Source organism: Colletotrichum navitas (genome assembly GCF_030913465.1).
Source record: "Colletotrichum navitas strain CBS 125086 chromosome Unknown LY79scaffold_41, whole genome shotgun sequence".
Taxonomy (NCBI): domain Eukaryota; kingdom Fungi; phylum Ascomycota; class Sordariomycetes; order Glomerellales; family Glomerellaceae; genus Colletotrichum; species Colletotrichum navitas.
Window position 1 is genome coordinate 65,152 of NW_026850587.1, and position 14,802 is coordinate 79,953.

The 14,802-nt window shown below is 52.3% G+C and overlaps 3 protein-coding genes and 1 non-coding gene across 4 annotated transcripts; 3 read left to right on the forward strand and 1 right to left on the reverse strand.

Annotated features, from left to right (window-relative positions):
• Window positions 1-845: 845 nt before the first annotated feature.
• Window positions 846-2,526, reverse strand: LY79DRAFT_591239 (endonuclease/Exonuclease/phosphatase; the record flags this gene model as incomplete). The annotated part of the gene is made up of 2 exons (XM_060561253.1): window positions 846-1,949; window positions 2,305-2,526. The coding sequence occupies 2 exons, from the start codon at window positions 2,524-2,526 to the stop codon at window positions 846-848; spliced, it is 1,326 nt and encodes a 441-aa protein (XP_060412749.1).
• A 5,192-nt stretch (window positions 2,527-7,718) lies between these two features.
• On the forward strand, window positions 7,719-9,436 carry LY79DRAFT_557726 (uncharacterized protein). The gene is made up of 3 exons (XM_060558117.1): window positions 7,719-8,010; window positions 8,124-8,467; window positions 8,735-9,436. Exons 2-3 carry the CDS (start codon window positions 8,183-8,185, stop codon window positions 8,996-8,998), a joined length of 549 nt encoding a protein of 182 aa, XP_060412750.1. The 5' UTR covers window positions 7,719-8,010; window positions 8,124-8,182; the 3' UTR covers window positions 8,999-9,436.
• A 1,951-nt stretch (window positions 9,437-11,387) lies between these two features.
• On the forward strand, window positions 11,388-13,061 carry LY79DRAFT_518215 (cytochrome P450; the record flags this gene model as incomplete). The annotated part of the gene is made up of 2 exons (XM_060555012.1): window positions 11,388-12,491; window positions 12,549-13,061. 2 exons carry the CDS (start codon window positions 11,388-11,390, stop codon window positions 13,059-13,061), a joined length of 1,617 nt encoding a protein of 538 aa, XP_060412751.1.
• A 658-nt stretch (window positions 13,062-13,719) lies between these two features.
• Window positions 13,720-13,829, forward strand: LY79DRAFT_t168. Its single transcript has one exon. It is a non-coding gene; the product is annotated as a tRNA-Met (tRNA).
• The last annotated feature ends 973 nt before the right edge of the window (window positions 13,830-14,802 follow it).

Sequence of the window (14,802 nt, forward strand, 5' to 3'; positions counted from 1 at the left end):
CCTGGAGATCATCCTTATCATCACACTGTCCGACTCCATATGGGCAAGGTTTGGTGCGGGAGGCAAATCGCATGGGCTAACTGGTTGATCGTCTTGCTAGGGATCGTACTGCCAATCTCTCGATTCGAGTATCTGCAAGCTCGCCTCGCTCTTCGTAGGAGCTGATCGCACCCACTCAACCGGACTTTGAGATGAACTTTGACAGCAGCATCTGTCCCTGCTGAGGAAATGTCTCAGTCTCGTCTTTATTGCACCCTGATTAGGCCTGAACTGGTCCGGCAGAACCCGCCTTAACGGTGAAGAAAGACGCCGAAAGAAGGAAAAAAAAAATTAGAACTTGACACAGAAAGGGCAACTGATCGACATGGGAAACAAATGCGGAATCGCATTCTGAGGACAGAGCAGCCGTTCGTGCCGTTGGACACGACACGAGGTTTTCCTTTCTTGGCCCCCCTCGTGCGCTTACTTAGTGTTACTAGCTTAGTAGGTCCCCCTTGTCCAGACATCAGACGCGCCAACCCACATATCTGCGACGAGTGCCGGGGACTAGCCCTGCATCATGAATCGCGTCATCGTTGGGGCGACGGCAGAGATAGTCTCGTTGCCCTGCTCCCAGCTCTCGGCGCAAAACTCCATTCCATTCCCGAGTTTTACCACTAATACCGTAGGAACTGATCATCATCAAGATAGCCCAAGCAAACCCCCCTCCCGGATGACAGGGAATCCGGCATGGCAGTTAAAGACGTGATCGGCGAACTGCCGCACAAGTAACATTGAACAAAATTGATTAAAATGGGGTCCGGCCCGGCTATCTACCCATGATTGAAAAAGAAGAAAAAAACTGCCTACTGTGGCGCATAAGCAAAGGCTAACCTGTCCATCTCGTCACCTTCGCGACCCAAGAAGCCGACAATCTGCCACCCGGCCGGGGCCGTGTGGTTCGTGCAGTCCGAGGTCTGCTTGCCCGCCGCGAGCGTCCTGCCGGTGCTGGTCGTCGCCTGGATGTAGAAGTTGCGCGTACGGCTGTTCTTCTGGCCCGTGCAGAGCGTCGCGGCGGTCCAGAACTCGGAGGCGTCGAGGTCGAGCGTCGCGGCCGTGCCGCCGGAGCCGCCGTGCTTGAAGGTGGTGCCGTCGGTGAGGGTGAGGCCGACGGAGTCGAGGCGTTTGTCGCCGCTGAAGTTGAGCGTGGCGGCCTTGGGCTTGGTCTTGCCGGCCAGCGCGGGGATGTCGGAGAACCAGGTGCCGTGGGGCCCGCCGGAGAAGTCGGACTGGCGGAGGGTGGAGGACAGCGACCAGGTGTAGTTCACGGTGATGGGGTTGTGGTCCGAGAGGATGCCGCCGTCGGGCGAGAGGAACTTCTCGCTCGCGTAGTTCCAGTAGGTGGGCTCGAGGTTGAGGACGGCGCTGCCGCGGTAGAAGTTCTTGTCGACCGTCTCGCAGTAGGTCGTGGCGCTGGGGTTGTCGCACAAGGTCTCGACGGTAGGCACGACGCCGCCGCGGATGAGCTGGACCCAGGAGTCCGTCATGTTGTTCTGGGTGCCGAAGATGCCGAGGTCATCGGGCGTGGAGCGGGTGTAGCGGCTGTTGGTGTCGCCGAAGATGAGGACGGCGTTGCCGGCGCTGTTGGCGTCGATGTAGTCGGCGACCTGCTTCAGGTTGCTGTTCCGGGCCACGCTGTCGCCGGCCTCGCTGCCGGCGTCGGTGTGCAGGTTGATGACGTCGACGTAGACGCCCTCGTCGAGGCGCACACGCATAAAAGTGAAGCCCTTGGGGGTCAAGCAGTCGTTGCTCGAGGCATCGGAGCACGTGTCCCACTGAACGCGCTCGAAGTCGACCGAGTTAAAGTTGGAGAGGGTGTTGAGGCCGGAGCCGAACGGGACACCGCCCGATGTGGCGGTACGGTACGGGTGTGTGTCCGTCTTGTAGATGTGGGCATGATAGTTGAAGTCCTATTTTGCCGGAGGGGGGATACGTCAGTATGCTATCTTTTTTTTTTTTTTTTTTTTTTTTTTTTTTTTTTTTTGGACTGCGCAACAGTGGGTGTGCATGATCTATTCATAGATATTGTTCACACGACATGACAAGATGTACATGATGATTTAGACTCCAGCGTTCATGAAACAGAATGTGGAGAAGAGCTGAGCTCGTAGTGCTTGGCCTTTCTCATGCGTTTAGAGTTGGGTTGAACAGAACGAAACATCAGTCGGCTCATGCGTGACTCGCGTGGCCTCCCGCCCCCCGGTCCCCCCAAAGGAGATCGGCGGGCTATTGTGTCTGGAATATGACAGCTCTCTCTGGACTCACCTCCTGCACGTTGATGATGTCGTAGCTGTACGCGCCGAATAGCGTGCCTATGGTCTGTGAGTTTGTCGTTTTGTCACCAGGCACCTCGTTGTTCTGGAGGAACTGTGGCAGGCCGGCGACGTTCATGGAGAGGATGGTGAAGTCGCCGCTGGTGGCCTGTGCGAGCGCGCCGGAGGACAGGGCGCCTCCGGCGAGGAGCATCTTGAGGCCGGTAGGCTTCATGGCGGGCTAGGATTTTCCAACGGGGCTCGGTTTTGGTGTCGACTTCTTTGCGGGTGCTTTTGTTTCGGGGGTTACTTTTGACGACGGCGCGGACGATAACGACTGACGAGAACGAGTGTTTGGCGGCGATGAGGAGCAGCAGGAGAACGGCGCTGCAGAAGGAAGGGAAACATCGTCACGAAGGGCGAACCCGGCGAGGGTGTAAGTATTTAAGGGCAAACAATGGAGACGAGCTTCTTGGGTTGAGCTCCCTCTCTCCCCCTCTTTCACCATGACGAGGATGAGTCTGCTCCAGTGGATCGACCCTGGGCAATAACGTTTGGGCTGAATCGCCCAGGCGAGATCAGGATGCCAAGATAGCAACGTCTTTTGATTAAGAAGGAGGCAAGGGGCGGCCATGGTGACAACGTGATGGGGTTTCCCCCTTGTGATCGGTGGAACGCGTTCTACGTAGTAGTTTAGCTGACTTTATCTCCTCCTTGCATAGCACAGACCGCTGGGCTCTCTCGCTACTGCGGCCATGTGCTCCAAATTGGGTATCTAGATGTCCGACCCTAGTCGTATCGAATTGGCAATGTAACGCTTCGGCTACGAGCTCTCGGCCGGCTCAGGAGGGTGCGGGGCAAAACGCAGTGCTTTCTTTCGTGGAATGGGGCAGAGCCCACGAGTCCGCCGCGGGAGAGGGGCGAAGTTCGCACTCAAGGTAAACCACTGACAACGTAGAGAGGAAGAACATGCTCATGACTCTTGTGTTTCTTGTTCACGTGTGGGTCGTAACAGGCGGGGACGGATTTGGGAATGATATCAGATAGGCGAACCAGCAGGGGCCGCGAGCCTAATTGGGCAATCCTGTAGTCTAAGCACGACGTAGAGACGTCAGCATGAGTCAATGCCGAGTGAGCCTATTGGCAACCCAATCATTTCTCTCGTTTCCCTTCCTTGTTCCTCTTTTGGCCTCTTTTGGCAGGTCGATCTTGGTTGCGGAATCCACGTGGAGGGTCTTTGGCCCTGAGATTCGCTCGCGAAAGGGATCTCCCTGCATAGTCTATCGTACTTGTGCGGCTGGACCCCATACAGGAAGGTAGGATGATCTCACGTGGTTCATCGTCCGTTCAATGCGATACGTAGGACCAGCGGCTGCTTGTTGATTATGTTTCTCTCTTATGCCGCCGGCCTGCTTTCCTGCGTGCCGAGGTATCCAACAACAAGGGGCGTTGCTAAATCATCTCAACTACGAACGAACGCCCTTGCTTTCCCCCCCCCCCTCCTTTCTCGGAAAGAAGGGTGGATATCTTGCAACTTCAGATGGCGTGTTTAGGGTTGTGACACGATGAAAAGGAACCCCATCCGAGTCTGCCCGAGGCGAAGGCTCATACAAAGCCTGTTTTCTCCAACCTGGATTTGGTGACAAAACCCGGCAGGTACCCGCTGGCTCATGGAGAAGAAAAAATCTCGGGCCGGCTGCGACAACTTGGCAGAGTATCCTTATGGGCGGCACCGGACGTTGGCCGTCTTCCTCCTCGAATTCCGAGGGGGCCCCTGCCCAGCGATTGGCGCTGTGATTAAGGTGACCGGACAACCGGAAGAGAGAAGGGCCTTCCCCCACCTCAATCCCGAACCCCGGGCCATTGACAATATAAAGAGTGCGATATACTATTTACTTGTATAAGTGACCGGGGCGGTGAATCTTTTCAGCCAATGGAGATAATGCCCCTTGGATGTGTTGAATGAGTATTTGGGGCTCTGTTAAGTCATTTTGCAAAGGGCCATGAGCACTGTTGGGACTGTGATTGTCCAGAAGATTCTTATGATGGTTGAACTTCCTTATGGTGGGTGTCTTGGTTGAAGAACAGATGGCAAGACAGTCACAGCAAGAGGCACTAAGTGTAGCAACTGGGAGAGCCATCTCTGAAAGCTCTGTAGCCTTGGCTGATAGGGAGGTTCGGTTACTATAGTCCATGGTATTGTGCTTCTATCTACATGTAGACTTTGACTTTGGTGTTGAGTATTGGGTAGAGTACTATGTTTTTTTCTGACTGTGTCACTATCATTATGCACCTGTGCGACCTTAAGAGGGGCCGCCTGGATATGTACGGAGTAGTACCTTTGGTCCGGAATCCCGGGCCTCGGCGCCCGTTCGCGAGAAACTAAGGGAGTGCCTTGCTATTGAAGTTGTCATTGTCGCCGCCCCTTTAATGCCCATCTTCGGCGGCGAGATCCCAAGCATACCCGGCCGTGTTGGTTCTCATCACGTCAAACGAAACCATCTCTAACCCAGGTTTATGGAATAGCCGCTACAGTTGGGTTGAGGGAAGTGTAGAGTGTTCGCATGCCCAATTCGGGTCGTGCATGTAGCCCTGAAACTCCGTATTTAGGGTACCGCCATTTTGAGCGGATATAGTCTGGACGCATGGATCGAGACTGGGGTCGAAAAGGGGCATTGCCACAAGAACGAAGAAAGCCACAGCGAAGAACCATTGTCCTCCACAGGTGTTTGAAGCTAGGCGAAGCACGCCACCACATGTTCGTTCCTGACTCATTTCGAGCGTCGGCGTCGTCTTAGTTGGGTTCGTCGCGACTGGGTGCTCGCGTGCGCCGCGGCGCAGACTTTGGAGACCTTGACTAACTACCAAGGAACGCCCGTCGTCTCTAGTCTACTTGCGACTCCCCTGACGTCACCAGGTTCATGTGCTGTAGCCGCGATGACCAGAAAGAGGCAAATTATCTCCTGTAATACACAGCACTGCGCAGTAACTCGAAGGCGAAGCAACGCCTGGGGCTTTCAATCGCAAGGCTTGGGGATGGAAGGAGGGATTGGGCAAGACGAGGGGGAGAGCCCTGACTCGGTGCCCGTTTGGGAATATCGATGCACGACTCCTCCGACGATGATCAGTGACGGCCAGACGGGCTCTAGTCGGGAGGCGTGAGCTCCGGGTCTCAGGATGCGTCTTGAGCATTTCCATGAGAATTGGCAGAGGGAAATTGAACGAGCTTCGTGTGCTTGGCGACATTAATTTTGTAATTTCGAGAGACTTTGGTTTGCAAGCTCGCCGTCTGCACGTGGTGGTTATACTTCGTGATGGTCGCAGATGGGAACCAGAGGCTTATCGCTGCCATTGTTGGGCTCTTCATGCTGAGAAATTGATTACCGTACGTCCCTGTAAACCCTATGAGGCACCAGATGTCATTGGACGATCTACAGGATCTCATGTGCCGTCCTGATAGAGTTGACTGCGGGGGATTCTTCTGGTTATGTGATGCTGATCTAAGCGAAAGGCCGATGCCGCTTACATTGACACAACGCTGGCATGATGGTGGACAGCCAGGATTATCAAGATCCATAAATGTTTCCGTTCAATATTATCCTCTTCGCGGAGGAGCAAAGCCTTGGTATGTGGTTTGAGGTGACGCGGCGCTGTGCATATAGCGTGACACAGCTGCGCAAAGACGAGTCTCGTCTCTCGGTGAGGATAACCCTGTAATTTTTGTCAAGATCCATCCAAATTCCCTCCAGAAAATTGATCATTTAGGCTCAAGTGATATTTAGGCATTTAGGCTCACATGAATGTCGGACCAACGTAAGCAGAATACACGTGGTCTGGACTGGCATACCGTCCAACCTAAGTCCCATGTGGGGTTCCCATGTCTGGGAGAGGAACGCCTGCAGGGGGTTCTTACTTCTTGAGTCAGTCCTCTATCAAGTGAACCACCGTCTTGGATCGGATACAGTGGCAACCCGTGCTGGGAGGTCGTGAAACGGGAATCCACAGGCATATGCTGAAGCATGATGAACGTTACGGGCGCTCAACAGCTTTTACTACTAGGCGGCTTCTGTTGCCCCCACCACTTTTGGACCCTGAGTGCTGGGGGGGATGATGACATGCCTGTCCCATGCTAGGGCTACTTGCGCAAGAACATACACGTTAGACTCAGAGCCATGCGCTTCGGTGCTAGGGAACGAGTCTTCTCAAGGGAGACCGACAAGATTCCCTCTCGAATATAATGACTGACAGCTTTGAGGGAACTGAGTGCGGGGGGCTGCTCAGGCATGCTAGTATTGAGCCATCATCATCATCGTGATCAATGGAAAATGCGGGATGGTCTTGGGCCATGGGACAGCGACAATCGACGAGCCGGAATGAAGGACCAAGAAACTGCCAGGACCAGGTGGCAGAAAAGATTCTCACGCTGACCTGAGGCGTGCAGTACATATGCAAAGACAGGGGAAGGGCGCATGCATTTAACGAGATGTGGACCAGTAGGGGAGGGGGATCGTTGAACCACAGCTTTCGGGATTGCGTAAAGAAAAGGAGGGCATCCTTTTGAGACAGCTCGACGGGATCAAAGCTCCTGCATACCACCGCACCGTTGGACCAGAAGCCTACTTGTCTGCTTTCCCAAGCCACAGTCAGCGGGCTTAATACTTTCTTTTTTTTCCCTTTCTTTTTTTGCCTTCAAGTTGCCTGACGGCATAGTCACGAGTGTGGCAGGAGGTACACGGGACGTGGCCGTAAGAACTACAGCAGGCAGCAGGCAACTCCTTGGTCGTAGTCCCGAACAAACAAGTGACTGCTTGGGACTGTTTAGGTGCATATTGTCTCGCGAGCGTCTAGAAAACGTGGAGCAGTGCGGCAAGAAGGGATGCTTCCGGGATGCGGCCCGTTGGGTTGCGGGGACGGTCTTGAGGCCCATGGCCTGTGTGCGTCTGAAGTCTCGGAAAAGTCGAGCGAGAAAAAAAGTTGGGCTGAGATTAACTTTCCCCTCTTTGAGCATGTTGCAGCTTGTGGAACACCCCGTAGGTGTGTTGCAGAACCCAGTTGGCACCTTCGAGCCCGTTCAACCTTTGGCTGAATAATAACGATGACCTAACTACTTGGTGCCGGGACAGGGCGGACGCGGCGCCGGAGCATGGCCAACCGTTCTCCACCCGGCAGGTCTATCAACTGCCGGGTTCGGTCACTTACTCACCTGAAGCCAGTTCATATGGGCATATCTCAGTCAATACAAATAGAAAAGTGTAAGAGCTGTCTTTCATTTCGTCTTCTTGCCATCGACGCCCCGATCCGTGTGATCCCCCATCTGATGATGCAGTCATTCCCCCGGAAGCGTCCAACGAAGCGAGCTGTCCTACCTAGTACCTACTGGTGGACTTTGGAGGACTGCAGTCTCTTCTAGGAGGGAGGACTGCGTGTAAGGGTTACAAGATTCAACGATGGCTGGCATTCTGACAATGACCCATTGGTTTTGACCTGCTTGTATGCCTGCCCCCATCGTTTTGAAGGAAACGCAGGGCGTTCAATAAGCGACAGTCTCATACTGAAAGGCGGCAGGGCGGAAAGGTGCCATCAGCGAGATAAAAGAAAGTATATCCAAGTCTGCTGGCATACTCAGCTCCTCGTAACCCCTTGTGTTGCTTGACGTGTGGGGGAAGCGTACGGCCACGCTCGAGGGCTCCTATCTTGCAAATTCATGTAAGCATCATCTGTCAATGTAGTTAGCGCGACGAGTCTTGCTTCAAGGGAGAAAAGATGGTGTATGGGTAGGTAGCCTATTACGCGCCTCGCCCGCTGTTCACTTCATCCTTCCCGCACTGACCTCTCCTCCAGCCAGTCTGGGACTCAGGATCACGCAACCCTTGTCCTCCGACGGCTCCTGTATGGTCCCTGGCCGATGTGCCTGTCGCGTTAAGAGCCGGTATCGTGGCCCTGGCAAGGGTGGATGCATAGAAGCGACGGGGGGTGGATTTAGAGCCAGAAGTACCGGTAGGTGGGGTAAAGCAGTCTGGAATGAGATTCAATTAAAAGAAGCTGAGAACAGTGCTTCGGTAACAAGACCGATGCTGTTGCAATACTCCAGGGCCATGACGCCCAACTCCACTGCCATATCCAACGTTGAATTTCGAGATCAACCCTGTGCGTTCCTCGCCTGGCCACAAAGAAGGGTATGTCGGTAAGTCAATATTGTGAGCCATCACATCACGTGGTGCCGAGCTGCTGTGATCTCGCAACTTTGTTTCCTATGTTTGGGCGACCAGCGCAGGAAGAGACTGTGTTTTCTATCCTGCCAATTTGCTCTCTGTCGGCAAATCACGTTTAAATCTTATCTCAGCGATTCAGCAAGCTTACGTCAACGCCATGCAACCTCCGGCAGGCCCATCGATACATGACCGAAGAGTTCAATCCCTCTAACGGCTATACCCCTAAAAAAGAACATTGTCAACAGCAAATCTTTACGCAAGCCTTGTCGCTTTGCCCGGGAGAGCTTGAATTCACGCAACTTGCCGAAGATCGGACGGTGGAAAAAAGAGCCCGGGCGACCCTTAGCCGCAGCCCACCGTCCCCTCACCTCCCCACGTCATGCAGGAAGAGAATACCACATGGCACTGTGTCAACCGGGAAGGGAAGAGAAGAGCCGTTGCTGTCGGCTGGGGAAGAAAGACTCCACCGGTCATATGTTGAGCGAGGATCCATGAGGCTCGCGTTTCAGAACCCGCTGCCGACTTGCGGCTTGCCGGCGAGCATCCTCTTGAAGGACCCGAGAAGCTCCTTCTTATGCAGCTAGACAGTTCGTGCAAAAGAAGGGAAACTAGGGTGGCCACCTCCTTGCAGAGTGACGTGATATGCTCTGGGACGTTTCGAACCAGCACAAGTCGTGGTACGGTCGTCGGGTGCGTGTTTGGAGGGTATATTACCATGCCTATACGTCTTATAAACGTACGATATTATTAGTACCTCGGCCATACAGACCGTGTGGTGTCGTGACCTGCAGCTTTGACGGCAATCGCAGGGATCACAGCCCTCGATGGTGGGTACTATTGGTGTTTAACGTCGGATAAATTGGAGATGACAGCGGAAGTACGATATAGACACAAGGATTAGACTAAGAATATAGTTATATTGTGAGGGATCACCAGATATCGGCCCTGATTCTATAGCTATGCAGCCTATGCTCATGGCCGTGAAACAACTTGATTTCATATAGAGATATCACGTCATGCTTAACATAGGCCGCCATATTCGACCCGTTGGCGAGTTTATTCTACGCGAGCGATTGGCGGTAGCCAAGTGATGTTAATTATTTCATTGAGATTAAACAGATCGATTTGTAATTTCAGATGTCCGCACGATCGGGGGATATGTTTGAATGCGCAGCATGCCACATATTACGTTGCAATATGCGGCGGATATGGGCTACGAAAAGTACAAAGATCGACGCGTCAAGACCTATTCACCATCGTCTCATTGTGTTGCTTGAGAAACTGTGCCGGAATAGCTGCACTAAACTTGATGTTGAAGTCATGGAAGTAGAGTGGTGCGGACATTAGCTAGCTATCTTATCTAATATATCCAAAACCCTCCTAGATGTATAATATTGCTTGCTATGGTTAACATGAATCATCACCCGATATATTTAGTAGGATGCTCTAATTAAATTGCTCAACCTTTGTTGTCCCGGGTTTATTACTCACCTCTCAAACAATCCGCGTGCCTTCAGGCGAACGTTGGTAAGCTCGGCTGGGAAATCAGCTGCTGAAAGCACATCGAAAACAAGTATGTCTGCTTCGCTGTTGCTTTCGAAGTGTCCTAACAGAACCCGCTCTCGCTTATCTTTGACCATGACTGCCTATTGACAAGGGCCTCGGTCCTTGCCCAGGGGCTGTTACATCTACGTAGTGATACGGTCACTTTGCGACACGCAACAAGCAGAAGAGAACTGCGGTAGGGTTCTTGGATACACTTATCTATTAAACAGGCGTGGCAATTCCGTAATACTGGTGCACCCATATGAGCTACGTCGTGGTTTGGTCATAACCTACTATCTTTAATGTAAATTCCTCCGGAATATTTGACAGAGACTGGACTTCCCGATGGAGCAATAATAAGAGAAAATGAGTTTACAACTGGCTGGATGTCAAACATTAAATCTGCTACTCTTCGAAAGGAGGACAACAGCGGACATGGCAGTCATAACGTTCAATTCGCAATGATTTGGAGGCCAACATGATGCCCTTTTATCTGTGGGAGATATGTTTATTACTCAGCCCAATTAGCGGTTTCGGAAACCGGTATTCACCCTCACAGCCTTCTCATTTTCCCCTCTAGCTCCTGCGAAGCATTCTTCCCAGACACCATATGTCTTTTGACATCTCTCCACGACGATGTAGATACTGGAGCACACCATTTACCAAATGCAATTGGATATCATATCTTGTCAATATTGTGTCTAAACTCATACCATGTTTCTATTGGGTCCCTTCGTTTTGTGTAACGGGACGGATTTTGACCAACTCGGCGTCATATTGGGTGGGCGTGGCAGCAAAGCCAAGCATCAGGCATTCCTGCTTTTGTTTAGGCAGACTGCGGAATTCAATAGCTATTCTTGGCAGTTCTCAGATGCATAATCTGGTCTGCTAACAGGCTACACGGTTGGTTAGAACGACCTACACGAGTAACTCGATGTGCCGCAGTCGGAGCCCCAATGCAGACAAGATGTACGTCCAATGAGCACCCTAGCAGAGTCATATGTTCTGCTGACAGCAAATGCACCTATCAATCTGCTGCGTTGCAAAGTCACACAAGGCCTGTTAATCTCTGGGATTGGCGGGGAAATCAAGGCTGACCAATCTGATTCAACCGCCTCTGTAAAGAGCTGCAGTGATACACTAGTCTTACTGTAAGCTGCGTTAGAGGTGGGTGACCGCGGATTGAGAAACACTCGGCTTGTGAGGAATACATAAGTCTTGAGAATAGACAAGGGACTATGACCCGTTTAACCATCAAAAAGAAGATTTTGAAAATTGCCAGACGTTTGTGTTTTGTCATTTCTGAATCTATTACGCTGTTACCAAATCCATAGATGCAATGCAGCTCGTTTCAATGATGTGGCATCCAGGCCTGCCGGCTGTCGCTGCCGGCGCCGCGGCAGCAGTAGCCGCCGTTTACTTCCTTATGGCTTGGGTTCTCTCCACTAGAAGGCCAAGAGACTTCCCACCAGGTCCCCCGCCCGTCATGATCATGGGCAACGCGCTACAGCTTCCGACAGAGAAGGCCTTCCTGGGGTTTCGGGAGTGGGAAAAGACGTACGGCAATATAATGGGCTTCAAGGTCGGGGCGAACAACTACGTTGTTATTTCAAGCGCGGAACACGTACGGGAGCTTTTCGAGAAACGCGGCGCCCTGTACTCGGACCGCCAGCAGCCGTACATCACCGCACAGCTCATCAACCCGGAGAGCCTCCTGTTCATGAACAATGACCACAGAATCAAGAAGATGCGGACTGGTTTGCGCCATTTGTTCAGGCCCGTTGATCTGCGACGCATCCTCACGGTGCAGACAGCGCAGGCGGCGCTTCTGATGAGGGATATCCTTAACGACCCAGAGAACTTCCAGAGTCACCTGCGTGGCTGGGCCCTGGCCACGCCCCGTTCAATCATCGGTGGACAGGGCGTAGCTGAGAGTGGAGTAGGCTCAACTGAGTACTACTTCGAGGTGCAGGAAACCTGGGTCAAGTTCCTCACGCCCGCCCGAGCACCTCCTGTTGACATCTTCCCCGCCATGAAGTATATTCCCACTTTTCTTGCAAGCTGGAAGCGAGAGGCAGCCTCTCTTCACTCGGCCACGATGATAATCATGTATCACATGCTTGATGGTGCTAAGATCCAGCATGCCAAAATCATGGAGGGGACGAAGAGTACCGAGAACATGTCTCTCATGGCGCAGCTTCTCGGGGAAGAGTTCAAGGACTTGAAATTCCGAGACAATGAGATTGCCTCATTGTGTTCTACAGCGGTAGATGGTGCCGTCGATACCGTCTTTTCTACAGTCGGGATCATGGTTCTGGTCATGGGAGCACACCCCGAAGCGCAGAAGCGAGTACAAGCCGAGGTTGATTCTATTTGGCAAAGTGAAGTACCAGGGCCAGATGGTCTCCATAAAGCGAAGTATTTGAGCGCTTGCCTGACGGAGGTATGCAATATTGCGTTGATTTTCTATGGCATGGGAGATGGATATTGACACTCGTAGGTGATGCGCTGGCGCCCAGTCACCCCTTTAGGGTTCCCGAGGGTGCTTGCTCGAGATGATACCTACTGCGGCTTCAATTTTCCCAAAGGTACTAGCTTCATACTAAACGCTTGGTCCATCCACATGGACGACGAATGGTACGACAAGCCCGAAGAGTTTAGACCCGAGCGATACTTGGAAAACGAGTGGGGCGTCAAGCCTTCGATGCGGGATGCCGCCGAGGCGCAGAAGCGCCACCCGACGTACGGCTTTGGTGCTGGCCGGCGCATGTGTCCCGGTTCCGACTATGCGGAGAACCAGATCATGGTTACTATAGCGAAGCTCATGTGGGAGTTTGACGTCGTGGCCAAGGGAAACTTGGATACCAGCATCGAGACTGGGTTTCACGATGGACTGATACTGGGAACCGCACCGTTTGAGGTGGATTTCGTGCCCAGAAGCGAGGATAGGAAGAGAGCCATTTTGAAAGACAGCTCGAGGGCCGAAAAAGTAGTTTCTGCTTGGACCAGCTAGAGACATCCAGGTCACAACGTGCACCGTTGTCACAGTAGGACTGATGCAGTAAGCCAGAGAGTTCAAATAGCACAATGAGATAAAAGGCCACATCTCTTATCTCCCTGGGCAGTGTCTCCCCGGATATGAGCGCTATATTATAAATAAGTATAACGGGATGGATATACTTCAGCGATGAAGGTTTCGCACTGAATTTCCTACGAAACCCTTCAGATCAACCGTCAACCACACGTAATTACTAGAAGCAGCAGGAGGGTGGGGTTCACCGTTTATAAGTGAATCGGCTCTAGAATTCAAGACAGTAAAAAGGAGACTGTCACTCACTGTGATATTTAACAGGTTAAATATGATAAGCCAGGTTTACACAGGTATCTACAAAGTGAATCGGAGAGTTGTAGATATACAGGCCGACTAAGGTGGCTAGGTGTACCTCAGACGTATGTATATCAAGCTGTATACAAGCCACACTATAGTATCCATTTTCACTGAAACTTAATGAAACTTCAAGCTGAGAACATCTAGATCGAATAAAAACTGCCAAATTGCTAACAGGGGAATGCTAACAGATGGTGATAGTACAGCATTGTTGTCACTGTCATTGCCATGGATGGAGTGTATGGTGTGCTTTCCTGTGGGTCAAGCCACACCAGATAATTAGGTCTTTGTGGCTCAGCTGGTAGAGCGTTGGTCTCATATTATCGTTATATATGACTCGGGAAGTTAGCCAGGGATATCCAAAGGTCGCAAGTTCGAGCCTTGCCAGGGACATTTGTTTTGTTTTTTGGTGATTCCCTCTGTACTTGCTACTGTATTATTAGGTTTATTCAATCTTGGGGTTCATCTTTCTTTTTCTTCTCCTTTTTAGATAATAGCGGTTAGACACAACGACTGCTGCCATTGTCACAGAACCAGATCACGTGATCAAAGGTGGCTGATCGGGGCGTTTTTGGGCACGGGATGCCTCCCGTGTCCCACCCTACCTGCTCCACTGACACTAAGATGATACGTACCCATTCCCCTGCCTCTGCCCCCCTCCCGCCCGCATTATCCCATGCCTCCTCCACCTCTCCTACGTCTCCGACACACCTTCGCCTGCAACAGATGTGTCCATCGTCATTGCCTGGTCACTTGTGGTACGGCGGTCACAAGGGACAGGATTCTAGGGCGGATGCATTTCTAGCCAAGACTCTATGAGACTTGGTTTGCCATTAGCCAGCGAGCATCCGATTGAACCGCCCTATCACAGATCGCTGCACGCCGCTCTAAACCATGTCACTGACGCCATCCTCCCACCACACACAGATGAGGCAACGAGACCCGGCTAGCTCTTACATATCGCATCGATGGCCTTGTTTTGGCGTTGTCGCTGGGAGCTAGACCTGGGAAGCTGAAGCCGTGTCTGTATGTGTCCGCCTACCTACTAGAGTCGTTGACTCGCTCGTCGCATAGCTCATTCAGGTCCTTTCCCCGACACAGACACCCTCCCCTCCTTCAGCCGACACACACTACCTACCATCGCAACTTATTCCCCGCCCGTTGCAGCCTACGGGATATATCGTCCCTCCCGCAAGATTCCCCAGTCGACAAAACGGACGAGTTCTCTCAGAGACATCTGTCTTTCAGCCTCAAGCTGTCAGCCTACCAACCAACTCGCTGCCAAGGCACGCCAGTAACACCGGACCCAAGTCACGTTGCCCATAAAATCAATCCAAGTGACCGCCAGGCCTTTGTTGGGAGGCAA